Source organism: Platichthys flesus, chromosome 2 (assembly GCF_949316205.1).
Source record: "Platichthys flesus chromosome 2, fPlaFle2.1, whole genome shotgun sequence".
Taxonomy (NCBI): domain Eukaryota; kingdom Metazoa; phylum Chordata; class Actinopteri; order Pleuronectiformes; family Pleuronectidae; genus Platichthys; species Platichthys flesus.
Window position 1 is genome coordinate 7,302,277 of NC_084946.1, and position 27,823 is coordinate 7,330,099.

The 27,823-nt window shown below is 42.6% G+C and overlaps 2 protein-coding genes across 5 annotated transcripts in view; both read left to right on the forward strand.

Annotated features, from left to right (window-relative positions):
• The window catches only part of itpr1b (inositol 1,4,5-trisphosphate receptor, type 1b), an 85,653-nt gene extending 65,318 nt beyond the window's left edge, over positions 1-20,335 (forward strand). For all 4 annotated transcript variants that reach the window (XM_062395432.1, XM_062395447.1, XM_062395441.1 and 1 more), the window contains 10 exons: positions 883-1,005; positions 7,093-7,268; positions 8,515-8,679; positions 9,011-9,200; positions 9,543-9,632; positions 10,551-10,699; positions 11,746-11,911; positions 12,887-13,047; positions 17,632-17,793; positions 19,111-20,335. In XM_062395432.1, coding sequence (XP_062251416.1) covers positions 883-1,005; positions 7,093-7,268; positions 8,515-8,679; positions 9,011-9,200; positions 9,543-9,632; positions 10,551-10,699; positions 11,746-11,911; positions 12,887-13,047; positions 17,632-17,793; positions 19,111-19,197 — 1,469 coding nt within the window. In that variant the 3' untranslated portion in view covers positions 19,198-20,335. The remainder of the gene's footprint in view (positions 1-882; positions 1,006-7,092; positions 7,269-8,514; positions 8,680-9,010; positions 9,201-9,542; positions 9,633-10,550; positions 10,700-11,745; positions 11,912-12,886; positions 13,048-17,631; positions 17,794-19,110) is intronic.
• A 2,988-nt stretch (positions 20,336-23,323) lies between these two features.
• bhlhe40 (basic helix-loop-helix family, member e40) lies at positions 23,324-26,930 on the forward strand. Its single transcript, XM_062395468.1, has 5 exons — positions 23,324-23,737; positions 23,853-23,916; positions 24,021-24,128; positions 24,545-24,668; positions 24,798-26,930. The coding sequence occupies exons 1-5, from the start codon at positions 23,661-23,663 to the stop codon at positions 25,646-25,648; spliced, it is 1,224 nt and encodes a 407-aa protein (XP_062251452.1). The 5' UTR covers positions 23,324-23,660; the 3' UTR covers positions 25,649-26,930.
• Positions 26,931-27,823: the final 893 nt, after the last annotated feature.

Here is a 27,823-nt window from a genome sequence, read left to right on the forward strand (position 1 = left end):
GAAAGAAGTTCTCTATTCCAAAGAAAGAACCATATGGATTTGGAGGAAGTTGCCTCCTTTCAGGAGGAAGGAGGAAATGTTTGGTGATAATGATGATTAAAGTACTTTTTTGTTCTTCAATTTTGTCCTAACTTTTTTTAGTTAAATTAGGAATTTATTCTTGAAATATTATAACTTTTCCTACTTAAATTACAACTATCTTCAGAATTAAGACACTATTCTTTTAATATAACAACCTATTATCCTTATTTTAATTTTAATAGAAATAGTAACATATTTTTACTAAAATAACGACTTGTGAGTTAAAAACTTTATTCTCGAAAATCTCCTTTTTCCCCTATGGCCCCTTATACCCTGTTGTATAAGGGGTTTAAAGTCTAGTTGGCCAGATGAATGCTGTTGAGTTATTTATTTAAAGCCAAACGCAAAAGTAAGTCTATGACTTTAGTGCATCTCAACCCTTAACATTTCCACACGTCGTGATTTAAATCCAGAGCCACTGGTCAGTGTCAGTGCATGGACTAGTTAAGCCATCTGTTTGATTCTAACTAATTATTAACGTTGGCCAACCTTAACCAAACTTTACTGCTAATCATCTGTCATGTCTACGGATATTGTCCAAAGTGTGAATGTTAAAACTGTTGGCAGCACTGGACAAGGTGCGATCAATGAATATCAATGTTTATGTCGGACAGGCTTAGACTACATTTGACTGGAAATGGCATTTAAGTGACAATCTATGCAGGTTTCTCCTCTTTGCTTTCATGTGTTTTACTTGCAAAGTGAAACGGGTTGATAAATAGTGTTTTCTCTGCTGCAGTGCTGACTCTCTGCAGGACAACAACTTATATGAATCTGCCTCTCCACCCTCCTGTCCTGCAGCCCAGCCCATCTTGTACTGGTGCTCCAGGAACATGTCTTTCTGGAGCAGCATCTCCTTCAACCTGGCTGTGCTCATGAACCTGCTCGTGGCTTTCTTCTACCCTCTGGAAGGCATCCGCGGAGGTCAGTCACCTACAGTCTTCACCTTAAGTGTGTGTACCTGCGTGTACGTGCGTGTGCGTGTGTGTTTTTTAACAATGTGGTTAATAATAGTTCAACTATTACAGCAGGAAATTGGAGTGAGTGACACAGACATCAACACTTCAGGAAAGGCCTGGGGTGAGGCCGGAGGAATAGAGTACATACTGTTTCCTGCATTACCAGGAACCTGTACGGCTGTGATAATTTAAGAGCTGAAACAAGGTCAATGGATTGTTAAGCTAATTGACAGGTGCAGCTGCAGGGCGTGAAATAGTGTGAAAAAAAAACTTCCACCGGAACAGTGCATTAAAGCCAAGTGGTTGTTGTTGTGTTTTAAGAGGGCATGCTTAACTGACGGACTCTTTACTCCGACAACAACTTCACCTTCACCTTGAAAAAAACTAAAAATCCAAATTAATCATGAGCCAGACAAGTTTTATCAAGACCTCAACACCGATCATTCTCTGCAGTCAGGGGGATATTTGCCTTCCCGCTGGACACTTGCTTCCTCAGCTCCTGATCCGGCTTGAGCCTTTGTGTCCCAGCGCATGCAGTCATACAGGAATACACTGCTGCTGACGTCTGATCAGATCACTCACGCTGAGATGTATTATTAGTGTTACGTGTGTACAGGACTATACAGAACACTGTGTACTCCTGTGCCTGTGGTTTGGGTGTAGCCTCACACCTCCCTAACCAAAGCGAATGTCACCACAGGTGGAGGATTTGTGATGAGAATGTAATCCTCGCTGACAATCTACATGTGAAACTGCAGCACGAGGGCCAATATGGATTTGCTCTTAATTTGGTCCTTACCTGATTCATACTCTTACGTTTCCGAGCTACGACACTAAGACATGACGTCACATGTTATCAGATTTCTAGTGTCATTCTCTGGCTGGTCTTTGGTCTGAATCTTCTGAATCTTTGGTCTGAATCTTTGGTCTGAATCTTCTGTCTGAATCTTCTCCGTTACTTGTAGTAACGAGGTCTGTATCTGTTTGTATTTGTTGGTGTATAGAATGACATAAACCTGCATCTCCCCATAAGGCCTGGGTTCCCAGCTGGAAACATAATCGCATGTCTTAAGGTGTCTGAAAAGGGACAACTGATAATCTACAGATACACAAACAGAAAAGTCAGATGTCGGACATCCTACTTTACCCTCATGTAACCCACAACACTTCATCTTTGATTCAATCAGTTTATTTTCAGATTTTCTGTAAATTATGGGCAAGAGGTGTGGTATGACCCAAAGAAGAATCCATCAAATGTTGATTCAGATCTGGATCAGGGGGATCCAGAAATCTTCTTTTACTTTCTTTGCATCGTTTCCCACAGAATTCATAAAAGTCTGGGCGTTAGGGGGCGTTTATATGCGCAAAGGTTGCTCTCACGTGCAGCAAAACCCGATTGACAGGTGCACAGACTAAAGAGTGAAAAAAAGATCTCACATACTGCATTACATGCCACTTGGGGGTATCGGCAAATCTGCATCTGAAACTGAGACGTGATTATGGGATAGCATGTGCCAGCCCACAGAGAATACTGTATCCAGCTGTACAATTCAGCAGACGGAGCAAAAAACCAGGCTAGAGATCATTTATGTTATCATGAGAAGTGTATCATGGCGTAGTTGATTAATGGGAAAAAACTCAGCTTTGACATGGAGAGAGGGGGAATTAGCCTGGGCCTAGGTATGAGCTTGCGGACTGCCTTTCTACTAAATGTATTTGTTTGTTATCAGTACTTCATGAAAACCACCGGACCCTAGGAGAAGAACCTTAATGGCGATTTACAATCACATTCTTTAACATTGTGAGATAGGGTGTTTTTCACCTCAGAGAATAATCCAAGGATTTTAATGACTCAATGAGTGGATTTAAATGTGGTTTCATAAGGGGACTGTTGAACCTTGGTGGAGGTTTGTGCTGTCTGAGGGCCAATATAGTTTTTGGTCTTTGGGTTATTGTCATGAAATATGAGCTTTGACTGTAAAATTGGCCGCCACTGTGAACACCAGAGCAGATTAAGTAATAGTCGCCCTACCTTGTATCCTCAGTTTGACTTGTCTCTTAGAGAAAGTAGAGAACCACCCACAAACGCTTACTGAGCAGCCTTTTACAAGACAGCACGTTGTTGATGTGGTGAGAAAAATGTTTCAAAATCCAGTTCTCGTCTGACAACATTCATTCTAATACTGAAAGTGCAGATGATGTCATCTATGGCTTAACTTTAGTTTTTCTTTCATTCCATCCTTCTTTCATATTCTGAGGTACTTCCCAATGTTTGCTAGTAACAGTATTTGACAGGAAGTAAACATGGACCAGAGCTGCTTCCTTGACAATAAGTTATCATATCTTAATCATCACTTTCTGACTAGAAAGAGCTCATGACTTGGGGCTTGATGATAAGTAGTATAAGAAGTGCATTAAAACAAAACAAATAGTTTAATCATCAGCTGAAGTCGATCGGTTAATCTGATGAAATCCTACATTTTATGGATTTGGTGTGATATTTGAATTTGTTGATCCTGATATGAAGCATTGGAGTTGTGTGACAATCCATTTGAGAATAGACCATTGCCTACTACTCCTCCTTTATGACCTGAACATGCATAATGAAACTCAAAAGTATTTTGAGAACAATTACATAAATCCCGTCTGTGATTTTTTTATTTTGATTTGGTTAGACTGTCTTATGTACTGAAGTTTGAATGAATTAATAATTAATAAGAATGCTCTCAGTAGAGTGTATACCTGCGCCAAGGCCCAACAGTTGGCGTATATGTATATGTATGTACATGTGTAATTTAATTTTTCTTTTTTTTAAGTCACTGCTTTACCTCATTCTGACTTGTGCGCTGCTGTGACGAGGGACGTTCCTCACTTTGGGATCAATATTTGTATTTTGTCAGATCATATATTTAATTCACTAATCACTTCACTTAATGTACCTTTTCGTCAAAGTCCATTAATTATTGTTGGGAAAATGGTGAAAATGTTGATAAACACAATATCTTGCAACGTGAAGGAAGTGAAAAGAAAACCATGGGTCAATCCCCTGACCTGGTTTCACGCTAAGATTCACTGGGTTTTTCCCTAACCAGTAACACATCCTTCCTTGTTTTTTTGTTATCCTGCTTTAAAAAAGCAAACTGGGCTGGAAACATAACTTCCTTAACTAATAGTTAATAAAGAACATAAAGGAAACAACTCTCCTCTAACAAGAAGGGATAATTGAGCTTCTTTGTGGGATCTACATATTTGACCCTGCTGCCCAAACCATTTTAAACCCCTGGTCAGGCAGCTTCTGTCATATGACCTACATTTTCCGATTTAGGTTGTGACCATTTGTCTTGTGCTGGGTCACGAAGTGTAAGAGATTACTTCAGATCCGGGTGGGTGATAACAGGGACATAAGAGAACAGACCCGAGAATGTTTTCAAGCACAGTTTCAGTTTTCTGTCTGTTTCGTTATTCCTTCATTTTCTTCTCTCGGTTCTCCTCGAGGCTAGTGTTTGTGGGGATGTGAAAAGCCGCAGCCACTAAAGCCTCCATTGTTCTCGTGCAGGGCAGCAGAGAGAAGACACACATTGTGATTCACATACACTTTCAATTGTTCTATCTGGGGTCAAACGGCGAGGTCCCTTTTGTTGGAACTTCCTCAAAGCAACACAGTAGAGACCAAAAAAAGCTTAACTCTAGAAACTGCATGTGGTTTTCAGAGTCAGAGGTCATGTGAGAGCTTAGTGGGTCATGCTGGGACACGGCAATCAGTGCGCGGTGGTTTGAAGTGATGTTTGCTGGTCATCAAGCAAAGATTTTTTTATTTCATAGTGAATATTGAATGTGTTTTGAGTTTGAAGACTAATTATTAAAAAGAGAAAGTAATTCAATTAAGGCTGTTGCCATGACATAGATCAGCACCAGTGAATGTCCGTGTCAATCCAATATGGTGAAATAAAAGGACGTAGATGTTCAAGTCACTCCACAGTCTGACTGTGAGTACGATGCCCACCCCCCCCCCACCCCGCCCCCATGTATCACGTGTCCAAATCACACCAAACCCGGCACTGCATTTCACTGGCACATTAACAAAACACATGTCAAGTGTGAAGCCGACAAGACAAACGCTTCTGAGATATGCGTTCCACAAGCAGACAGACATTTGTGGAATCATGAGGGAAGATGTAAAGGCAATTTAAATCGTGAAGGAAACCAATTCAACTTGATTGAAACTGCTGCTCAGTGGGCATGTCTCTCAGTGAATGTTCCCTCTGGTTGGTTTATTTGAAAAGAAACCGGTTGTGAACACCTTGAGTAACCCCAGGCTACACACCGCCTGAAGCTGAATGCCACGCTCGAAGTCAAACAGTGACAGAATTGAGGAGAAGTGAAGAGTAACCAGTTTTCACGGTGCAGCAGACAGATCCCATCAGGCTGCACTTGGTTTAATGGGAGCGGTTTAAGTGTAAAGGTCACTGTCTCTATCTTCATGTATCTGCAGTGTAAGCGGAGACGACTGATCTTAGACTGTAGGTGTTTGTGTATTCCACGCCGCTTCGTCTGGGTAGGCTGCCAAGTCCGCGAGCAGTGCCCAGGACCGTCCCTGGTGAATTCAGATGAAGCCAAGTGTATTTTTAGCCAGTCGGGGAGTTATGCAATGAGTACCTGTCATGTGATCTGTGCCCGGAGAGGCGAGAAGAAGGAGGCCTCAGAACGGAGGGCACAGAGGGAGACATTGAAAGTCTTCATGGCGCCTCGGAGAAAAGAAAACCTGACTGATCTTTCCAGCTTGATAAATGCGTTGGTGTGTGTTAACAACACAGGGAAATAATATTAACAGTGAGTGAACTGGTATCGCTTGCTGCATGCTCGTCAGGACTTGGCTCTAAACCGTGCCCAGTGAGCTCATCTCATGCTTTGCTGATCCACAATGATTGATGTGGAATACATAACTGTAGGGTAAACCCCTCAGTACACACACACACACACACAGTCGTGTGTCCATGACTTCAGAGGGTGTCACGTTGACTTTGTCCTTCCTGGACACTAACTATAAACCTTAATCATACTTACTTTTTGCTTACCCTTATCCTTACTTTACCTTAACCCTAACCTAGCTTCAACCCTTACCTAGCTTCAACCCTTACCAAGCTTCAACCCTTACCTAGCTTCAACCCTTACCTAGCTTCAACCCTAACCTAGCTTCAACCTTAACCTAGCTTCAACCCTTACCTAGCTTCAACCCTAACCTAGCTTCAACCCTAACCTCTCCGTGCTGTTTTATAATAATAATCAAAGTGTTTTTATTGATTTTCATATTCAAACATCAGACATCCCATACAAAACAAAATAGTAGGACTCAAAACATACATCACAAGTACAGGACAGTACACAGACAGAACAATAACAAGACAGATCCTACTACTTGACATCAGACATACCCACCACCCGTGTAGTCCAGACACTCTCGGGTTAAAAATAAATACATAAATAGAAATGACAACAATAATAATAAAAATAAATAAAAAAAATTTAAAAAAAAACTCCATGTTGTTTTAAATCGATCTGCCAGGCTCACCTGTTGCCCTCGTTCTGAATGACTTGAAATTTGGGCCTTACTTTTAGTTGGGCTAGCAGAAGCTAATGTTTTGGACATCATATACTTGGAGATTTGAACCGCTTAAGTCCAACGAGTGAAGGAATCAGTAGAGGCTCTGTCTCAATAAACCTAAAAATTAACTTGCAATGATATTTTTTGTCAGAGTGGGTGGCCTTGATCTGGGGGATTGGCATTCTTGTCATGGCAATTTTACTTTATAAGTGAATATATAAGGCATTGCTAAATACAGCTTGCATGCTGAAAATGTGCATTTGTATTGATGTCACAAATCTTTCTAAATATGCAAAAAGCTTGGACTGGGGTGCAGGTGTTTCTACAATTTTAATTCATGTTAAAGTTTAGGGTTGTGGAAGTACATTGTGTATCTTGTCGAGATGGTTAAAAAGAGAAGAACTCTCAGTTTGCACTGTCCCTCCCTAATACGACCTCCTTCCACCTCAGGAACCCTGGAGCCACATCTGTCGGCCCTGCTGTGGATGGCCATGCTGGTGTCTCTGGCTATAGTCATTGTATTACCTCAGCCTCACGGCATCCGAGCACTCATCGCCTCTACCATCCTGCGCTTGATCTTCTCTGTCGGCCTGGAGCCCACTCTGCTGCTGCTGGGTGGATTCAATGTGAGTGCTCCATAGTGTTACATCCATATGTTTCATATAATAAGGTAGAGTGTTGACACTTAAATTTGCCTCACCACAAGATGCCAAACATTAATTTAACATTAAACATATTGATACAGGATTAATACCATGCTCAGTAGCATAGTGCAACATTTAGAATTCATCTAAGATCTAATGAAGTCTATTTATTATTATGAAGTTGTCCATGATGCCAATAGTTTTTCAGCATCATGCATCTCCTCCAAAACTGGAGGACTGCCCTGACTGTGGGAAAAGGCTGTATTCAAACTAGCTGGATTAATGATCCTGTTTAATATGCGATGATTATCATTGCAATTTCTCAAACTGAAAAAGATGCTTTGAAAGGTTGAAATGTAATGACACATGTTTTCCATGAAATAAATTCAGTTCAATTTTGATAAGCTGAAGAAAATTCATATCCCTCCAAACATGATTGTGTATTTGAGTTGTTTACACTGTCTCCAACAGGTTTTTCACAGTTTCACACCTGTCACTGTTCTCCCAGTAAATGAGTCTGTTTTCTAGGTTGGAAACCTTGTAAATGTTGATCTAAAAAACAGGTGCTTGATCATTGAAAAATGTTTTCCGAAAAGTCTTTCTTCCAACACTTTGCAGACGTACGCCTCCCCTCATACTGCCGTCTGCTATTTCAGAGTTGAGCTCACAACACCAATTCTTCTGACATACCACATTTGGGAGCTTACAAATCACATGATCTTTGGCAGTGTTTTCCTGCAGCTCTGATTAGAATCTCTGAAACTGATGGTCTGAAAAACAAGTCGTGATCCGGAAGGCACGGATATTTTTGGTACCTCTCAAAACATTTTTCCAGGCTTTAAAACTTAATTTAAATCATGAAAAACCTTTTTAGTTCATCTGAAGCTTTCAAAGCCTTTTTATTCGTATTTTAATTTGGTATGATATTTATCCCATACTTTTCTCCCTTCACACCCTCCACTCAACACTGGTTTAACAGTGGGGGGTTAAGGTTAGGGTTAGCTCACAAACGTCACTTATAGCTGTTTAGTATTGACTCACAAGCCCGGGAAATTCCACACTACACTGGTGGTAAACCACATCCACTTTATTTTTAATCGTCTAAATAATGGCCATTTTTAAATGTCTCCCAGAGACAGACATACTGCTGTTACTACAAATGAGTAAAGATCACTGTCTTACTTTGAATAATTCTGTGTGTTCGCTGTGTTTGTCCATATCTCTGCAGTTGTGTAATAAGGTCATCTTCCTGATGAGCTACGTTGGCAACCGGGGAACCTTCACACGAGGCTACAGAGCCATGGTCATGGATGTGGAGTTCCTGTACCACCTCCTCTACCTGATCATCTGCAGCCTGGGGGTGTTCGTCCATGTCTTCTTTTACAGCTTGCTGGTACGTGAGCACACACACTAGCTTCATAGTCTAAACCCAATATAGACACTAGCTGGTCCTGAATAAGAATGTAGGCTTGTATGTTTTCATTGTAATTTGCATTTGAACACGTGAGAAACATGAGATCAAATGGATTTAGATGCCATTTGATTACTCTCAAACGTTTCATTTAACCATGAGATGTTGCTGGTAATTAAATTATTTAATTGAAGACACGGCTCTGAGGAAAAACTGTGGCCTTATTTTGGCCTCATGCTCATGTTTGCGCACACACTTCTTTATTTTTCATGCACCTTGACCACACTCATCTGTGAATGCTCCCTCTCTCCAGCTCTTCGATCTAGTTTACCGAGAAGAGACCTTGCTGAACGTAATAAAGAGCGTGACCCGCAACGGCCGCTCCATTGTCCTGACAGCCGTGCTGGCCCTCATCCTCGTCTACCTCTTCTCCATTGTGGGCTACATCTTCTTCAAAGACGACTTCATTTTGGCTGTCGACAGAATACCCAACAAAACACTGGGTACGTTGAAATGCAGGTTTTTTTTCTCAATCCCTTTCTGGGGCGGACATAAATTACTTGCCCTCTCTTGACTCTCTGGGTCAAGAGCAGGCTTGGAATGTTTTTACACACACACATACACACACACACACAGACAAACACACTAGAATTCTGAAAATGCATGAAATCAAAGTGAAGCTAACAAATACAAATGGAAATATATGAATTTGTTTTTCCTTGCTTTTAGCATCAGCTACAATCTCACCATATAAACAATGTCTGTTAATAATATGCATTGTAAAAAAAAATCCTAATGTGCTGATTGTTCAGTTGCAAAATGCTTTGTCTTTTTCACTTGAACAGAGCATGGAGCCAGTATGGTGGGAGAGTTCTTTTCTGGTGGAGCGTGTCAGAAAGAAAACAGAGAAAATTGCTCAGAGCCCATGGTGGATGGTAGGATGACAAAAGTGGAACATAAGCATTAGTGCGTGTGTGTGTGTGTGTGTGTGTGTGAGTTTGTGCGTGTGTGTGTAAGTGGGGTGGAGGTTGGGCGACAGGGTCGAAGGGTTCTTTTGAGTTTGAGTTCACATGTTGATGCATTCCTGTTTCTCTAGAGATTCCCATGTGTTTGTGTGACCGTGTGCTTGTGTCTGTCTGCCTGAGCATGTGAATGTCCTCGTTGACATCTGACTCGGACGGAGGAGATTCGTTCTGCTGAGCTGCAAATCTGCGGGCAGCGGGGTGGTCATGGGATCACCTGGCTGGTCCGACTCAGGGGAGTTCAGGGAGCCGGGTGAAACGCTGAGGGTTTAGACTCCTTGTGTGTCTCAGGAGAATGAGCTGATGTTGGGGCCCGGGGTCACAAGGTCACGGATTAATTACCATCACGTAGTAGTAGGTCAATGAGTGCACCCGGTGAATGGTGCAGAGGGCGTCTCGCTGCAAACAGCGGGTTCTTGTAAACTGGCTGACCTTGATGGGATAAGCTTCCAAGCAAAGAGGGCCACCTTAAAACTGAGCAGCTGACCGTGCTGAATCTTCTAACTGCCTGGAGTCTGACCTCATCTGGGCTTCCCTATCCATCACCACCAGGCTGGCCAATTATGATGGTCTGGTGATTTGTTTTGTGTGTTTTTGTTCTAGGAATATCTTAGTCTGGTTAGGTTTTCTAATGGGCCTGATTCAATAAACTAATAATATATGACAGATAATCTAATAAGCGTTTAAATTCAAATAGTGTATTGAATACATTTTCGTTTTTTGCGGTTTTTACTCTGTTTGCACTCTTTTTGTGTTGCAGCTTAGCGATCAGACCAAGTTTTGCATTCAGCTGGAAATTACTATCTGACCAGTGCTGGTGTGTTTCCATAGCTCCCATTGCCATCCAGCCATCAGCCGTGGTCATCGAGGACAAGGAGAGATCCTGTGACTCCTTACTCATGTGCATTGTCACAGTGTTGAGTCACGGCCTCAGGAGTGGAGGAGGTGTTGGAGACGTCCTGCGGAAGCCGTCCAAAGAGGTACAAAGAACAGGAACCACAGTGAAGAGATCCGACCCAAGTCCAGTTTAGGAATAAGAACCCAGAGTCATTCAACATCCATACACATCCTTATTACACCCCTTTGGGGAATTGTAGTGTGGCGTCTGTCAGATTACAATGCACTTTAAGTCCAAACTCTACTACTGGCAACAATAGAATGAAATACATATCGAAATCCTTAAACAAGCTCCCTCCCAAGGGTGAACAATTACATTAAAGTATGGATGGAGATCTAATAAGGACATTTTTGTTTAATGAGCCCATGAAAGGATTGATGTAATGTGTATTTCATTTTCTCGGACTATAAAAAGTACATATTTTACTCAATCAGCAAACATTGTCTGCCAACTCCTTATCAGATGGATGGTGTGAGGGGGGGCTGGCTTTATTGTTTCTGCAGTGGCTCTCAGACAGGAATGATGTGCGGGTGGGTGAACGAGGCTGCACAAGGACTTTCAGTAGCTCAGAACAAGCCAGAAAAAACAACTATAGTGTTTTTACAGGGTGAAAACAAGCTTGTATTCTGCCACAGCATGTGGTGGCTTTGCTGCTTTGACCCATAGAATGGGGCCATGGCTCATTAGACTCATTTAAACCTCAGTTAGCTTGGCAATCATGTGAAGTCTCTGCACTGTTTTCTGTTGTGTTAAGTGGTGTTTAACACAAAAGGGGGACTTCTGTGTTGTCCAAGTGACGGCAGTAAAGCCACATATGAGTGGGGCTCCACATTACTCTAAATCTTTACATTTCAAATACAACTTAAAATATGACATATTTTAGCAATGAAATATGACTTGTCAAAGTATGGATTTTGAGGAGTGTATTACTCAAATTGCTTAACAAATAAGTAAATAATTAATAAATTATTATTATCAACTTAATATGTGCCTATAACTTTAATAATTTTGAATAAGTAAAATCCAGTTTGCACATGAGAAAGTAAATCTATTAAATCCAAATAACTTGTATGTGAACAATTGCTTCATTATTTCGTATCAATATTTTTTCTCCCCTTGGTCCAACAGGAACCTCTTTTTGCAGCCAGAGTGATCTACGATCTACTCTTCTTCTTCATGGTCATCATCATCGTCCTCAACCTCATCTTCGGTGTCATCATCGACACGTTTGCTGACCTGAGGAGCGAGAAGCAGAAGAAAGAGGAGATCCTGAAGACAACGTGTTTTATCTGCGGTGAGGGATTCAATAAAGATGTCTGAGTTTTTCTATATGATGATGTCGAAAATTACCTATTATTATTATTATTATTATCGTTTAAAACCATAAAAGCCTTCTTTTACCGATCATCAAGGGAATTGTAGTGTTACTCCCTTCTTAGCAGAAATGCCTCACAGTTCGAATTGAGTCGATGCTGCAGTAGCTACCGGTGCAGTACTATCGGCAGGTGTGAATGCCGCAGCCCACACATGACAGAACGACAAAATCCAAAGAAATCAAACCGGTGGTCCGCTGCAGGTGCTGTGTGTGTTCCTGTGTGAACACGCGACTGCTGTGATGCAGCTTCGCATCAGGGCGGTTTTTCTAGGTATAAACAACAGAACGCCTCCTCTTTCCCAGAATGAAGGGTTAGTCATGGCAAGTGCGGCTGTGGAGGAGTAGTGTTTCTTCCTGTTGCTTTATGGGTCTTGACCATGTCAGACTGCACACTCACTCAGGCACCAGGTGGCTAAGCACTCACTTATTGGCAGCTCGTCTGAAGCATGTCAACAGTCGTTGGTTAGTTGTGGTCCTTCTTACTGCTTTGTGTTGGGCAACAGGATTAAGGGTTATTCCTCTTCTGCAAACGCAGCGCAAACAATAGGTGGCCATTTTTAGCACGTCTCACCTCTGACGTTTTGTCTGTCCATTCTCTTGTGACCCTGTTTCCTCTCAGGGTTTTTTTTCAGTCAGTCATCGTCATTCAGGTCACAAGAACCTGTGTCATGTTGTAACACAGAGAGCATTTCTTCACTCTTCCAGAGAAATGGCAACTGTCTTATTTTGTGTGTGTGTGTGTGTGTGTGTGTGTGTGTGTGTGTGTGTGTGTGTGTGTGTGTGTGTGTGTGTGTGTGTGTGTGTGTGTGTGTGTGTGTGTGTGTGTGTGTGTGTGTGTGTGTGTGTGTGTGTGTGTGTGTGTGTGTGTGTGTGTGTGTGTGTGTGTGTCCCTAGGTTTGGAGAGAGACAAGTTTGACAATAAGACCGTCACCTTTGAAGAGCACATCAAAGTGGAGCACAACATGTGGCACTACCTGTTCTTCATCGTCCTGGTGAAGGTCAAAGATTCGACGGAGTACACTGGCCCGGAGAGCTATGTGGCAGAAATGATGAGGGTAAGGATGTATTTTGACTTTGAACTGATTCAAAAGTCAAACATATTCACACAAAGGCCATTTCCTCTGACATCAGGTTGGAAAACTCAAATGCTGATATGAGCAGAATATTGTTCTACTGTGATAAATGTAAAATTCACAGAAAAACAGACAACTCCTTTCATTCGACATACACCTCTTTTACAACCCTATTAGCAGGTATACTCGTGTAAACCCCCTTAAAAAAAGGGATTTGACTCCTTTCCCAATGCCAGCAGAGGAGGTTGCCTTTCAGTTTCTTTTTAAAATTAAGTTGGGAGATGATTATCGAGTAAATTTGACTTACAGTTTCATATATATGTGTCCAAAATGTGCATGGATACTTCAATTTAATTGAACAGTGTCCCATGTCTCATCTGACTTTAAATGTCCCTGTCTTTTTAGTAGCTTATCAGTTTAATCTCTTTTGCATGAAAATTTGTGTTTAAACCCAGGTTTTTTAAACACAGGAAAAAAGGGGGACTGACTGCTTTCCCATTGACTCTAAAGTAAAAAAATTTTACCCAGATGAGTCGTCTTCGACGTCGCAAAAAACAAAAAGAAGTTCCGGTTGGACCAAGGGGAGAAAAACAATTGAAAATAAATAATAAAGTGATGTCACACAAACGCACACACATAGTTTTAATGTCCTCTTAATAAAATGTAACTCTATTGGTCACAGTAATAGATTTCCTTTCTTATGTGCAAAGAGGATTTGAATGGATCAAATATTTTATAACACATGTAGAACTTCAGTACAGAACTGTTTGTGTGGCCGTTTTAGTCTTTGCTGAATAACTGAATTTGTTTCTCAGGTTTAAACGGGTTGATTACTGCATCCCCTTTATGTTTCTATGCAGCAGCAGCATAAACAATATGTTTACCTCATCTGCCCCACAGTAACAGGACTGCCTTATGTAATCCCCGCCTCTGTGACCTCGTATCCTTCCAAAGTATTATCACATCATTCAGCTTTGAGAATGGGGAATTAACATTCAAACAGAGTCTTCCATTGGCATAAAATGTGTTAATCTGCTGAGGCAGCCAAGCCTTGCTTTAATCATTAAACACACACACACACACACACACGCACACACGCACCTCATGGTAGGCACTTAGCCAGAGCAGGACTTAGTCTCATGAGTGTTGGTAAGCAGCAGTGTGACGAAATTGTGTTTATCATTCTTTATTCATTTATACGATATTTTTTCTCTCTTTTTTTTTTAACAAGTTGAATTACAAGACATTGTTTTTAACAGTGCATTGGAAAACGATGAAACCCCTAAACATTATAGGCTATTAACAAAAATATTGAAATCTCAACTAGTAAGCTTGTGTGTTTTGCACAACACACCAACTACACACGGGTCCATTTCAGCTTTTTACTGTATGTCACAACTGATCAAACCGGATGAAACAAACCAATAAAAAAACTTAAAACAGAAAGAAAAATATTTTTGGGGGATAGTTGCATCACAGTTTTAGCCTGTGAGCAATTAGAAAGCTCAACTGCCGAAGGAAAGCCCCCTCTTGTGAAGTGGTTGCTTCTCTGACGCACTTGTGTCGCTGTCAGCTTCTGACACAGTTTCTCATCAGATGCCATTCAGCCCACTTCTCTGCCTCTTGATCTGCGACACTCTGCGTCTTGTGAGCAACCACCTGATTTGGGATTAACCCCCATCCTCCCTTCCATTAACCTTGCACCCCGCTGAGCCAAATGCAGTTTGTCATGGGTGCATTCTGCCCAGCGGCTTCTAACGTGCGGCCTGAGCGGACAAGGCACTCATGGTGCAAAAGATGCCGGTGACCCGTCAGCTGACCTAGTCATCCTTCACATTAACTCTCAGCTTTACATGCAAGTGTTTGATGCCTCTGTGTAGTGGTATCTACAAAGACTGCAGTGTTGAGTTGACACTGAGTTAACTTTCAGGTTCTCTCCTCAAACACGTTTATTACATCGTTCAACGTTTTTTTCCTGGATTTCCTCAGGTTACTTACTTTAATAAATTTTCTCTCCCTTGATTTTTATAGTGCATTTTTTGTGATGCAGATGGTAAAAAAAGAGAGAGTGAGAGAGGGGGGGGGGCATGCATCAGTTAGTTATTTTCCCATTTTTAAGAACACATAATACATGACAAAATCTCATGTGCAATTTATATACAACTGAATTTAAGTTTCATTGGAGGTTCACTCTACGTAGAATTTCTGTTAGTTAGCTTCGTACCCTGAAAATCTAAAAGTAAAGTAATACCAGTACAAAAACTTTAAATCACAATAATATACTAAAGGAAGTGTTCAAGTTTTGTCCATCTTAAGGGAAATACTTAAACTTTATATATATATTTCTAATTATAGTATTACTGACTGGGTTTTATTGCCCTTTTGGTTGGTATGCATTTGTCACACTAGTAAATATATTCCCCCATATTCTCTTTGTATATTAGTGTATTACTGCTCTTATTTTATTGTAAACTCGTGATTTGCGAGTCCAACTTCTTCGGGGCGAGCTGCCTCTCCCACTGGACCCACCAGGACTGACGGGGGTGTAGAAGTCATACTACTCTGACAATGACTGGGACTGACGTCAATGAAGGACTCCGAGTGAAGTGTCACATCGAAGGTGTAAAAAGGATGATGCTCAGCTCCCACTTGTTGCCCTAATTTTCCTTGACCTTAAAACACCCGTAGCCACAAACATTCAGAGCAGATACAGCTTCTTAAACTGTACATGCCTATGTCTGTCGGGGCATGTGATGATCTGTGGCATCGATCTGTACACGTATAGACCGTGGGCCCTCTCGCCGGCTTGTGGCATGGCTGTGACGATTTCTGTTTCTGGTTTAACCACACAGCATCCTGTTTCTCAGTGGTTTTAGTAATAATAAACTTCTTTCTGTCATTTCCATTGAACCATCATGATGTAGAATCTTACGTTGGGGCTCAGTTTCTCAGTTTACTGGAAGTGTTTTCACTCGTAAACACCAGGGACAGTTGGCAGCTCTGCTGTCGTCTAACAAACATGTGTGAGCCTTTTCGTCAGCGGGCCGAGTCCTGGATGAGGAAATGACCTTTCTTTATTTAGAACTTAAATTTAATAGCACATGCACGTATCTGATTTCAGAAAACACTGCTGAGTGAAATTTGTTTTTTTCAAATACTTTATCTCTAAATCTGTGTAAATGAAAGTACCGCTATGATAGAAACTGCACATTATACTCACTTTCTCACGCAACACATATATTATAGAGGATAAAGATATTACAGTAAGTATATTGTGTGGAGCTGGAGCCGTGCTCAGATACAGTAAAAGTCGGTGGGTGTTGTGGAGGCGGCAGGTGAAGTGTTGGTAAACATAACTTCTGTATCTTTGCATTCCGGAAGTGGAACTTGCTCAGTCCGCTACCGATTTCAGAATGACTTGATGCTGCTCATTATCTTTGTGTTGTGTGATTCCCCCGCTGGGCCGCCGTCTAACCCAGGACTGGTTTGTGGTTCTGACGCAGCCGACCCCAGTCGCCCCCAGTCGCCCATGTGTCTCCAAAATCAACCGCTGAAACCTGGGGACTTTTCCAGCCCAGTTCTTCAGATCCTTCTTCTGCTGCTGTGTCTACACAGTGACATCAGCAGCTGTGCAGCATCCTTCCTTCTCATTCGCCCTGCATTAACACCGATGGCTATGATTGAGTTCACATGACGGCGGCATTCGTGTGAGTGTGTGATGTGTGTGTGTGTGTGTTTATGTTGTGAAGAATTAAACACGGATACGTTCACATGACTTTTGGCTCAGCTGGGAGTGGGTTCAGACAGGACACAATAACAATGGCATGTGTTGGTGGAGTGCCAGAGGACACAGAAGCATGAAAGAATGCACCCGAGTGACCCCTCAGCCATGTTTGAACATGACCAGCCCTGGTGTGGCTTCTGTGTACCATGTCTGTCATTGTTGTTTATGTAGACGTGTCAATTCAAATAACACAAAAAAATTTTGAAACATCGACACATCATAAAAAACATTTCAGATCATGGGTTCTGATAGGACAACAACAAATCAACGAATCTGTTCCCAAGAAGCTTTTCAGCGACACAGTGTATCTTCAGAGGAGTTAACAACTCCTCTGACTTGTTTCTAAAGTGCTGCAGACACCAGTGAGTGTCAGAGGTCTTGTTCGTGCCGGGAGACACTGTGCTGTAAGTTCTCCTCGGGAGAAACCACTGGGGCAGCTAACATCTCATACACAAGTGTACCCCAAATTGTAACCTTCCACCCCAGTGCTCATGTGAGTCACCGTCAGTGGATCACAGGAGCTTTCAAGAGCTGTGGGTTTTTGGGTCCATACGACATGTCAGGTGACGTGGGTTTAAATCAAATAGGAAATTCGATTTCTCCACTTTGTTTCACAGGTTTTTTTTAGTTAGGTAGATTTGCCAATGTGCATGATAAGACAGGACGTACAAATAAAAAACAAATCACTGATCTTTTAAGAGGTTGCTACAATGAATGTAAAAGAATTAGTTTCATTCTGTTTTTATGTACCTGCCCTAACGGTCCAGATCTCTGTTCACCAGGATCACAACTTGGACTGGTTCCCACGGATGCGGGCCATGTCCTTGGTCAGCAGCGATGCAGACGGGGAGCAGAATGAGATCCGGAACCTGCAGGAGAAGCTGGAGACCACCATGAAGCTGGTGTCCAACCTGTCGGGCCAGTTGACGGAGCTCAAAGAGCAGGTCGGTCATCGTCAAGCACAACCTTTAGGTTTTGAACATTTGACTTCGAGGCATGAGGTTTTCTCCATATGTGGACGAGCAGCTCGTGGTTTGTTTGTTTGCTCCTCGCCCTTTGGCTACAGAGCTCACTAAATGCAAAACGCAGTGAGTCATCGTGCACAACGCAGCTCATGAGGCTGTCAGCCTGATTTTTTTTGTTTTCATCTGTGATCAACAGCCTATCTGCTTCCTCTGGAATTCATTACTAACCTTTTCTGCTAAGATTGGAGCTTGTTTTTGTTATCTATGTATTGATCTGTGATTTACAAGATAAAGCCGTTCTCAACATTCAGAAGAATAGCAGAGTGATAACTTTTCATTCGGCTGGTTTACTGAATGTTTCTGCAGTGATCAAACTGACAGATTTAAGTGCGAGTAAGTTGTGTAATAGTCCTCTGATGCACTTTAATTGCACAATGTCTGCAATCCACTGTTTCTAGTAAACACAATTGTAAAAATGTCTTTACCCTTGAAATGAGAACTATCTGTGAGGAAGTGAGTGTTACCGAGACATTTTGACCCAGACAGGGGGGAAATGATTATTGTTGTTGGTGAAAGCTCCGAATTGCAGAGCCTCTCATTTTCACTCCAGATGCATCGGCCGGCTCTGACTTCAAAACAATGAAACAAAAAGTGTGGGTTGGTAAAAGTGGCCATTTGAATTCTCTACCTTTGCAGGATCTAATTTCAAAATAGCCCGAGCAGGAAGGCTGTGCCACAAGTCCTCTCTCTGTGTTAAATAATTCTGTATAATCTTTAATGTAAAAAATGTCACCCTTCTTCCCCTAACTGAGGTTAAACCTTTCACCTAATGGACTTTTAATGACATTTTATTTCTGCCAAAACATCCCTCCATGCAGAAGTATTTCTCAGGGACACTCATTACAAGAGCAGTCTGTCCTCTCACTGTTTCAGGGTTGAGGTGAAAATCACAACTTTAAAGTCACATCTGAGCAGAAAAGCCAATCTTGTTGCTGCTGGTATAAAGGTCGACACCTGGGGTTTTGACTCATGCGCTCTGCTTGATTTCTGAAATTTCTCTTTCGACTCAGTTTCAGTATTAGTAGTTTGGTTGTGTTACTATCGTCAGAGGACGGGAGCGCTGGCACGATTTCAGAAGAATGAGTCGGCAGTGTGCGGCGTTTCTGTAAAGTGATGTAAAAGGTTGAATCGATGTGGAGAGGCTGCCAACATGCCCGGCAGAAGGAGAAGAGCGTGCCAGCAGAGGATCAGGTGGGAGGATTTTTCCCAATAATCTGTTATCTCTTTTCTCTTCAGATGACCGAACAGAGGAAGCAGAAGCAGCGGATCGGCCTCTTGGGACACCCGCAGCACATGAACGTCAACCCCCAGCAGCCTGCGTGAGGTCAACCGACGCGCCCCTGAAGCAGCTCGCGTCACAGCCCCTCAGGCTCGCCCACTGTCCTGAGGGCGAGTTTAACTTGTAACGGTAGGGAACCACTGTAACGTATAGGTAGACATAAGGCGATGTGTAGCTCCGTCCCACGCACCTGTTACTACACGGGGTAACATTCCCCCACCTCGTTCTGTTCAGTTCCAGTCGCACTTTGTGCCAAATGTTTTCTGTGTCGAAATAAATGGGGATTCCTCAACACATGGCCTTTAACTTGAAACATGGTGGAGCAGACTGGACAGGAGGAATTACACCCATTTCTTTGTCCTTTTATTTGATGTTTTCTATTTATATTTCGGTCATAATGAGCAGTATTACATGTCTTATTTTCATGCATTTTTGTGCAATATATAAACTTAAATATGCAACCTCGCTGGTGTGTGGATTTAAGTTCCATCAGTCATTCCCTACTTCAGCCGTGGGCCAACCTTTTTGTTTGTACTTCACTGTCGCTGGATAAAGTAGGGAGTTGTCGGTTGTCTTTGCTTAAGCAAATCTAGAGAAAATATTGAATAAGCTGGCCTTCTCAATTTTCCTTTTTTCTTTCTTGAAAATGTGCATACTGCTGGATTGTCACCTTCACCCGATAGTAAATTGTATGAGAGCAATATATACAGATAGTTTCTGCAGATCCAGTGGTGTCACATGTCTGTGCAAGCTTAATAGATTTACTTTCTTATTTAATTGACATTTAGAATATTTGACTTGTCTGTCAGATACAGTGTCACTCATGCTTTAACAATTTGCTCAGGAGTTGCATATATTTTACCTTGATAAAACCTCATTAGCGCCATTTCTCACTTGTGCCTGCCGCACCTCATCTGAAGTCTGATTCATGCTTGTGCCGAGTCTCGAACTTTGATGCTTATGTTCACTAATATGTATTAGTTGATTTAGAAGTCTCTCTTTTATGGGGACTACTGTGTGTACATAATATTTGTTGCTTACTTTGGCTTTTGTATGGAAAAATAAGATGGAGAGAAAGAACTGTTGCTCAAAATGAATGTTAACAAGAATAAAAAATGTAAGAACTGTTGATTTGTATATTAAAGTAGGATTATTTATTAAAATTGATGTAATTATCCTTTACTCATTGTGATGTCTGTTTATTATAAGAAAGTCACCCTAACTAATAATGCTCTTCATTTGAAAATGTTTAACAGTTTATTTATACAACCATTCAGTGATCAGCGGATCCAACATGAGTCATACTGGTGTTGTAGAATTATCATAAGCCAGTAAAATTGATGGGCATACCATAGACCGCATGTAAATATACTCAATAGGATATATATGTATATCAATGTATATTTGGACAATAATATCAGCAGATATGAGCCTTTCACAGACATATCGGTTTCAGCATTTATGTTTGCCAATATGACCACTTTTATTTCACAAAATAAACAATGCCAAAAGATGTGTGTTTGTTTATTTTGAAGAGAAAATATGATTTTTCTTAATTTAAGCTCTATAGATTTGGTTGTATTTGTGTTTTCTTTTGATTTATAATTATTTATAGTGGAGTCTATTTGGCTAAACAGTTAAACATCAAACCTCTTTGTCATACGAGTTTGATAATGACATCTTAGGAGTTGTTGAGAATTTGTTTAATGTATATAAATGTATTTATAGTATCGGAAAAATGTTACTACCTAAACTCGGCAACAGCCCTCAACAATCAATTGCAATAGGATTTACATAAATAGAAACTTTTACCCACGTGTGTGTGTGTGTGTGTGTGTGTGTGTGTGTGTGTGTGTGTGTGTGTGTGTGTGTGTGTGTGTGTGTGTGTGTGTGTGTGTGTGTGTGTGTGTGTGTGTGTGTGTGTGTGTGTGTGTGTGTGTGTGTGTGTGTGTGTGTGTGTGTGTGTTATATATTCTATGAAAACCCAATGTTAAAACTGTAAGATTCATATTTAACTCAAGCAGAAATAGACCTTGATTAAACTTCCAGCTTCCAGTCAGTGTTCTGTCTTTTCCAGTTCAGAGGTGAAACCAGTTCATGTCCTGGTATAATCTTGAAGGTAATCAGACAAATGAACTGGAAACATCTGAACATCTTTAATCAGCAAATACCATCCAATATTTAAACATTAGTAATGATAATCCAGTTTTATTTTTATGAAGGTGCACTTTGTTGATAATACAAAGAACCGACAGGTCTCTGGCCTGCTTAGAGTGACGTCTCAGCTTTTGCACCACATCAACAGTGATGAGAGCAATTCAGTTTAAGATGGTCTAATTTTGTATTCACCATTTTGAAAACAAAATACAAATATATATATTCATAAACTTTAAAGATCTGAAATGATAAAAAAAAACCAGGGTCCTCGCTGCTTCATGAGACACGGTGTGTTTCCGGTGTGTTGTGGTTTGGAACAGGTGCAGACAGAGAGCCTGTCCTCGCTGCAGGCTTCTCCTCCAGCGGTGTCTATCTTTAGTCTCTGGCTGCTTCGGGACATCGGCGGAAGGAACCGACAGAGCAGTCGGCCACTCTCGGCTTGTCTGAGCGTGACGTCAATGACAGGGATCTGCCGCTCGGCTCTCCTTCTCTCCCTATCATTCTCTCCCTCTCTTTCGCTCCCCCTTTCTCCTCTCCTCCTCCCCCTTGCTCCCTCTATCTCCCGCTCTCTTTTTCTCTCCCTCTCTTTCTCTATCTCCCCCTCTCTCCTCGCCATCTCTCTCTCTCTCTCTCTCTGACTGTCCCTCTCACCCTCTCTGCCACCCCCCCCCCCCCCCCCCCCTCTCCCTCTGCCATGAGGATCTCAACGTGACATCCAGTTTATACGGTGTTAGCGCTGCGGCCTTTATAAAAACACAACACACCGCCCCGCCTCAGTGTGCGCACGTGCCACGCATCAAATGGGTACAGTGTGAAGTCACACCGTGTCCATCCCGAGCGCGTGGCACATGTCTGGCAGCCGGACGGAGAACATATAAAAAGACTTGGCGGACCAAGCTGTTTGTTTGTAACAGTATATGCAGTTTTATAAAAAGTATACTATACATATATATATGGAGTTAACTACATGTCACCATGGATACTTGTTTGTTACAATAAGCAGTTTTAGTTTTTTTGTGTATGCCTATACATATATATATATGCAGAATGAATTTGTGGTTACCACCCTACTTGTTTGAAACAAAATTCAATATATAGATATAATAGAGTTACCTACATTTCACCATGGATACTTCTTTATTACAATATGCAGTTTTTGTTTTTTTGTGTATATATATATATATATATATATATGCAGAATGAATTTGTGGTCACCACCCTACTTGTTTCAAACCAAATTTAATATATTTATATAATAGAGTTACTCGCATGTCACCATGGAAACTTGTTTGTTACAATTTGCAGTTTAATGATTTTGTGTATGCCATTATATCAATATCTATATATATATATATATATATCTCAAAATTAGTTTTTGGTCACACATATATATATATATATATACGTTTTTATGGCAGAGCTTGACAAGGCCATAATAAATAGATAGATGATTGATTGATTGATTGGCTGATTGATTATTGTTTATTATTTAATCATTTAATTGAATTCAACTGTTACTATTATTGTTGTCATCGTTATTCTTGCTCGTTTTACTAGTTTTTCCAAATCTTCCTGAAGACTTTTTCAAATCTCGTCTGCAGTCCCTTCACTGATCTTTAAGCCTGCAGCTTATAGCTGCTCCACGCCGCTGAGCCCCCTCTCCCTGTGTGTTGTGTTGTTGTGTTGCTCCTGCCCGGGGCTCGGCAGTGTTGTCCTCCGTGTAACGTGCAGCCATATTTGCAGTGTGGCGGCTGATAACGAGGGAACTGTTGCTCTACTTCCTGTCTTGTAAACACGCTCTGTTCTGCAAACACGCCTCTGCCCCTGGAGCCGGAGCATGGTGGTACACGAGACTCAGCCCGGGCGGAGGAGCAGCCACTACACGAGGGGGAGGGGGGAGGGTGTCTGCGTGCGTGTGTGTGTGTTTGTGTGCGCGCGCGCCTGCGTGGAGGGAGCGGAGTGGAGGGGAGGGGAGGGGTGTGCGAGGAGTTGAAAGCGCCGTCCAACACGTGAGGCTCATGTGACGGAGCGGAGTCAGTGTCTCTTGTGGAGAGACGTGCCTGTAGTCACAGGGTTTATTTAACACGTAGTCAGAAACCCACCCAGCTCTCACACTTGTTCCAGCCGGGCGGGGAGCGTCGCTCACAGACACACACACTCACTCACACAGCAGCGGAGTCCGGACCTGAGGTGACAGCGCTGCGCGGCTCCCAACAACTCACGCTCCGAGCGGGAACTCACCGACACAAGCACAGACACACGCGCTCTGGATAACGGGAGATACTTTCTGGATCGCAGTGGCTGCATTCGGAGGCTTTTTGAAGTCGTTTGGGTTTTGCACTGAAACGACATGGAGAGGATTACGAGTGCGCAACCTCCTCCCTGTGTTCCCACACACCCATCAATGGATATAGCTGACATGTCAGGGTAAGAGGACATTTATTACACCCATTTGATCGTCTTCCATTCTCTCCAGCTGTATGTCCAGTATGTATGACTGTGACCAAAGTCAAAACTAACCGATTCTGTCTTCCCTCTAAAGAATGGACTTTCCCATCTATGTATACAAACCCAGGAGGGGCATGAAGCGCGTGGATGAGATCAAGGTAAATAAAAGTTTTTTTTTTTGTAATTTATTTCTTAATGCATCATATTCCTCCATTTAGCAACATGGAGATCACTGACAAAACCTCCCCCCCCCCCCCTCCAGGAGACCTACAAGCTGCCACACCGACTGATCGAGAAGAAAAGACGGGACAGAATCAACGAATGCATCGCCCAACTGAAGGATTTGTTGCCTGAACATCTGAAGCTCACGGTGGGTATTATGTTCTGCGTGTGTGAGTGTGTGTTTGTGTGTTTGTGTGTGTGTGTGTGTGTGTGTGTGTGTGTGTGTGTTTACGGCCAGGGAACCTGAGACGCCACATGGTTTTGCTGGACTCAAATTTGGAGTCTCCAAAAATATAGAGGTTTTTGGACTTTAAAAGGCGGAAAAAAACATGAAGGGATATTATTTTTTTATTTCATGTTTTTATTCAGTTTTGAGATGTAGGAGCTTGTTGAGAATTTCCCCATGTGTGTTGATCTGCGCCTGTGTGTGTGTGTGTGTGTGTGTGTGTGTGTGTGTGCGCGTACGTGGTTTGCATGTCTACTCGAGGCTTGTCCTCTGTTCGGCTGCAGAATGTGTTACATAAGAAAGATCAACATGCTTATCGAAGGTCTTTCCTGTTTTAGACGCTGGGTCATCTGGAGAAAGCCGTGGTGCTGGAACTCACTCTCAAGCATGTGAAAGCCCTGAGTACCCTCCTGGAGCAGCAGCAGCAGAAAATCATGGCGCTGCAAAAGGACCTGCAAATTAGTAAGTCCCATGTCCGCGGTGTCTTGTTGACATGAAGCGAGGGCAAATGTTTTGCCGGTGGCAGACAATTCAGTTATTTCATTAAAACTGTGTGAAAAGTTTCCTGACCTGGTGTTTTTACACCTCCAGGTGATCATGGAGGTGACGGTGCAGAGAACAGCGAGGAGATGTTTCGCTCGGGGTTTCACTTGTGTGCAAAAGAGGTCCTGCTCTATCTGGGCAACCAAGAAAGCAGCAGGGACCTGACCGCTTCCCACGTCATCGGCCACATCCAAAAAGTAGCCGCCGAAGTCCTGCAGCATCAAAGCAGCCTACATCCAGAGGAGTCTGTCCCTCAAGCTGCAGTCAAGGTGAAGCAGTCCGCAGGACAGCCCCCGCGGGCCTCCGAGGGCACCGCCAAGAACTGTGTTCCTGTCATTCAGAGGACTTACCCCCACGGGACAGCGGAGCAGAGTGGAAGTGACACAGACACAGACAGTGGGTACGGGGGAGAGCGCGACCCCAAGGCCCAGTGGTCAGAGAGCCACGCGAGAGAGGGGGGACTCAAGCGCACTTCATCTGAATGTACGACCGGTGCCATCAAGCAGGAGGGTGACGAGCCACATGCCAAGAAGTCAAGGTCTGATTCGACAGAGGACGAGATCCCCGCCGGTCACACGGCAGGAGTCCCCGGCAGCTACATGAGCTTCTCCCCCAACCAGCCCCCTTTCTGCCTCCCCTTCTACCTCCTACCCCCAGCAGCTGCTGCAGCCGCAGCGTATCTGCCCATGCTGGAGAAATGCTGGTACGCAGGGGGCATGCCGGTCATGTACCCAGGCATGAATGGCTCCTCGGTGAGCCTCCCCCTAGAAACACCATCATCCTTGGTGATGTCCTCAAGGGGAGGCTCTCCGGTCCCACACCACGCCGCCATGGACTCCCCTGCTCTTCACAAAGCTTTAAAGCAGGTCCCTGCTTTGAACTTGGAAACCAAAGACTAAACAGATGTCCTTCTGTTTGAACCTTGCCCTTCAAATGTTGAACGGGGTTAAATAGTTGGCCCAGCTGAGAAGACTCGAAACCGGTTTCCCTTCCAACCACCGCTGTTGTTTGGCCCATCAGAACACTGACCCCAGCAAAGAGCCCTAACTGGAAACCACCATATATCATCAGCTTCTCACACATTCAAACAGGATCTCTGGGGGCAACCTGCAGGGTCCGTGCAGAGGCTCGTATATTACCTGCTGCACGGCTCTGAAACACTGTGAACGTGATCAGATTAAAGCGTTTTTTCTTTTTCCCGTTTCTAGCAAGGTTCGCCTTCTCCACGCTCGTTGTTGAATGTCAGAGGTAAACCCAGCGTGTAGGTCCCAGATACCCCAACCCCCCTCCCAAAGAAACATATATTTTATTTGGACCTACTTTTTTACACACACACACAAACACACACAGCAGTCTGTAATGAATGTAAAGATTGAACAAAAGCCCCTTGTAGATGCTGCTTAAATACCTGCTGTAGATCTGTGAACGGAGGATCTACCCTCAGTGTTTTTTTCACTTGTGTAACTGCAACGAACATTGTTTAGACTAGAATGTTACCCAAAAAAAAGGATGTCAACTAGACACGTCACACGAGAAGACTTCACTTCGCTCCCTTAAGTTACCTTGGAGCGAAGTGAGTGTTCACAATGTTCAAAGAATGTCCAGGGCGTTGTTGGCGTGCAGGGCGTGTCACCCATGTCTGTTGACGATTGATGCGGCCGTACGTGCTTTTTGATTTAATCTGTGAGTCACGACTATTTGTGCATCTAGATGGATGTCCTGTGAAGTAATGTCTCGTACTATTTTGTTGTTGTTTATACTACTCATACATCTCTATTTTTGATACGTGACCCGCTGAGTGTGTCCGCATTGCGAGAGGAAGGTTGAGGCCGTCTCTTTGCTGTACACGGCAACAGGACGTGTACAGTGTTTAGCGTATGTGCGTCATTGCCCGTAAATTCCCAGTCAAGTTAAGGCCTGACCTTCTAGCTCATGCTGTTGCCTTTACTCATTTAACGCAGACACAACGACAACAGGTGTTGGAACTGTATTTGCTTTAAATGTTGTGTCTGTGGCAAAGAGAGTGAATGTAAAGTTCAAACTAAGATAATAGTTTTGTATAGATAGAGGTATTTGGGATTTATTTTGACAAGTGTAACACAAGGTTGTTTGTTGTACATATTTTGTATATAAAGTATTATTGATAAATATTAAAATATTAATAAAGCTTTCTTTTCCCTCCCCCGTGGAATTTTTTTTTTTTTTCACTGCCTGATGGCTTCGACGTGTTGTAGCCGGCCGAGCAGACGGCTCCTCATAACAACACATACTTACATAACACTTACATAACCCATAAAGCAGCAGAGCCTCTGTAAATCAATAGCCTGTCTTAGATTGCAGCCTGTAAACATATCCAATTCAAAAGCGTTTCCCAGGAGTTATGTGTGGTGAGCATTTATATATCCGTGTCACTATCCCTTTTCACTGCAACGTTTATCTCGGCACATAATGGCGGAAATGATTTTGTTTACTACGTAATGTCACGAACATGAAAACTGACCCTGTGGGATATTAGCTCGGAAACTGGAGATAAAATGTAGACATAATCAATAAAAGCCCTTTTATCACTTTTACGGTTCCGTGATTTCCCTCTCACACAGTTTATATGGTACGTACAAAGTGTGACAGCAACTGCACCATGATTTAAAGTGTGATGAGTAGAAGCAGAAATAGGTCTGGGAACACCACAGTGGATAGAAGTGCTATTTGAGGTTGTGGCGGCGACGGCCGTAAGTCTTTGATTAACGTCCATATTTCACAATACGGATGTTTAATCACCGCCAACCCGCTGTGGCTTGTTTGGCTGCTGTTTCCTGGGTGCTCACATTGCTGTAGTTATAGTGACTGTGAGACTATCAGAAGCATATGCCAGGCACTACTTACTGCCATCACGCCGTGCCTCTCTGAGAAATGCGGAAATGTCGGTTCCCGTCTTTTGTTTCAATCACAACAGCATTTTGTAATTTGAGCTGCAGATCAGAGAAGTTCTGTCAACTCACTAGTTTGGGATTTTTATTTCTCAGGCCTCACGGTCCTGATCAGCTCCAAAACGCTTCACTGGCACCACCTGGTGG

What these genes read in the sequence shown, in the direction of transcription:
- bhlhe40 (XM_062395468.1), top strand. Translation starts at nt 23,661, where the DNA reads ATGGAGAGGATTACGAGTGCGCAACCTCCTCCCTGTGTTCCCACACAC. An exon ending in AGCGCGTGGATGAGATCAAG is followed by an intron (nt 23,917 to 24,020) that starts GTAAATAAAAGT and finishes CCCCCCCTCCAG; the next exon opens with GAGACCTACAAGCTGCCACA. An exon ending in GCAAAAGGACCTGCAAATTA is followed by an intron (nt 24,669 to 24,797) that starts GTAAGTCCCATG and finishes TTACACCTCCAG; the next exon opens with GTGATCATGGAGGTGACGGT.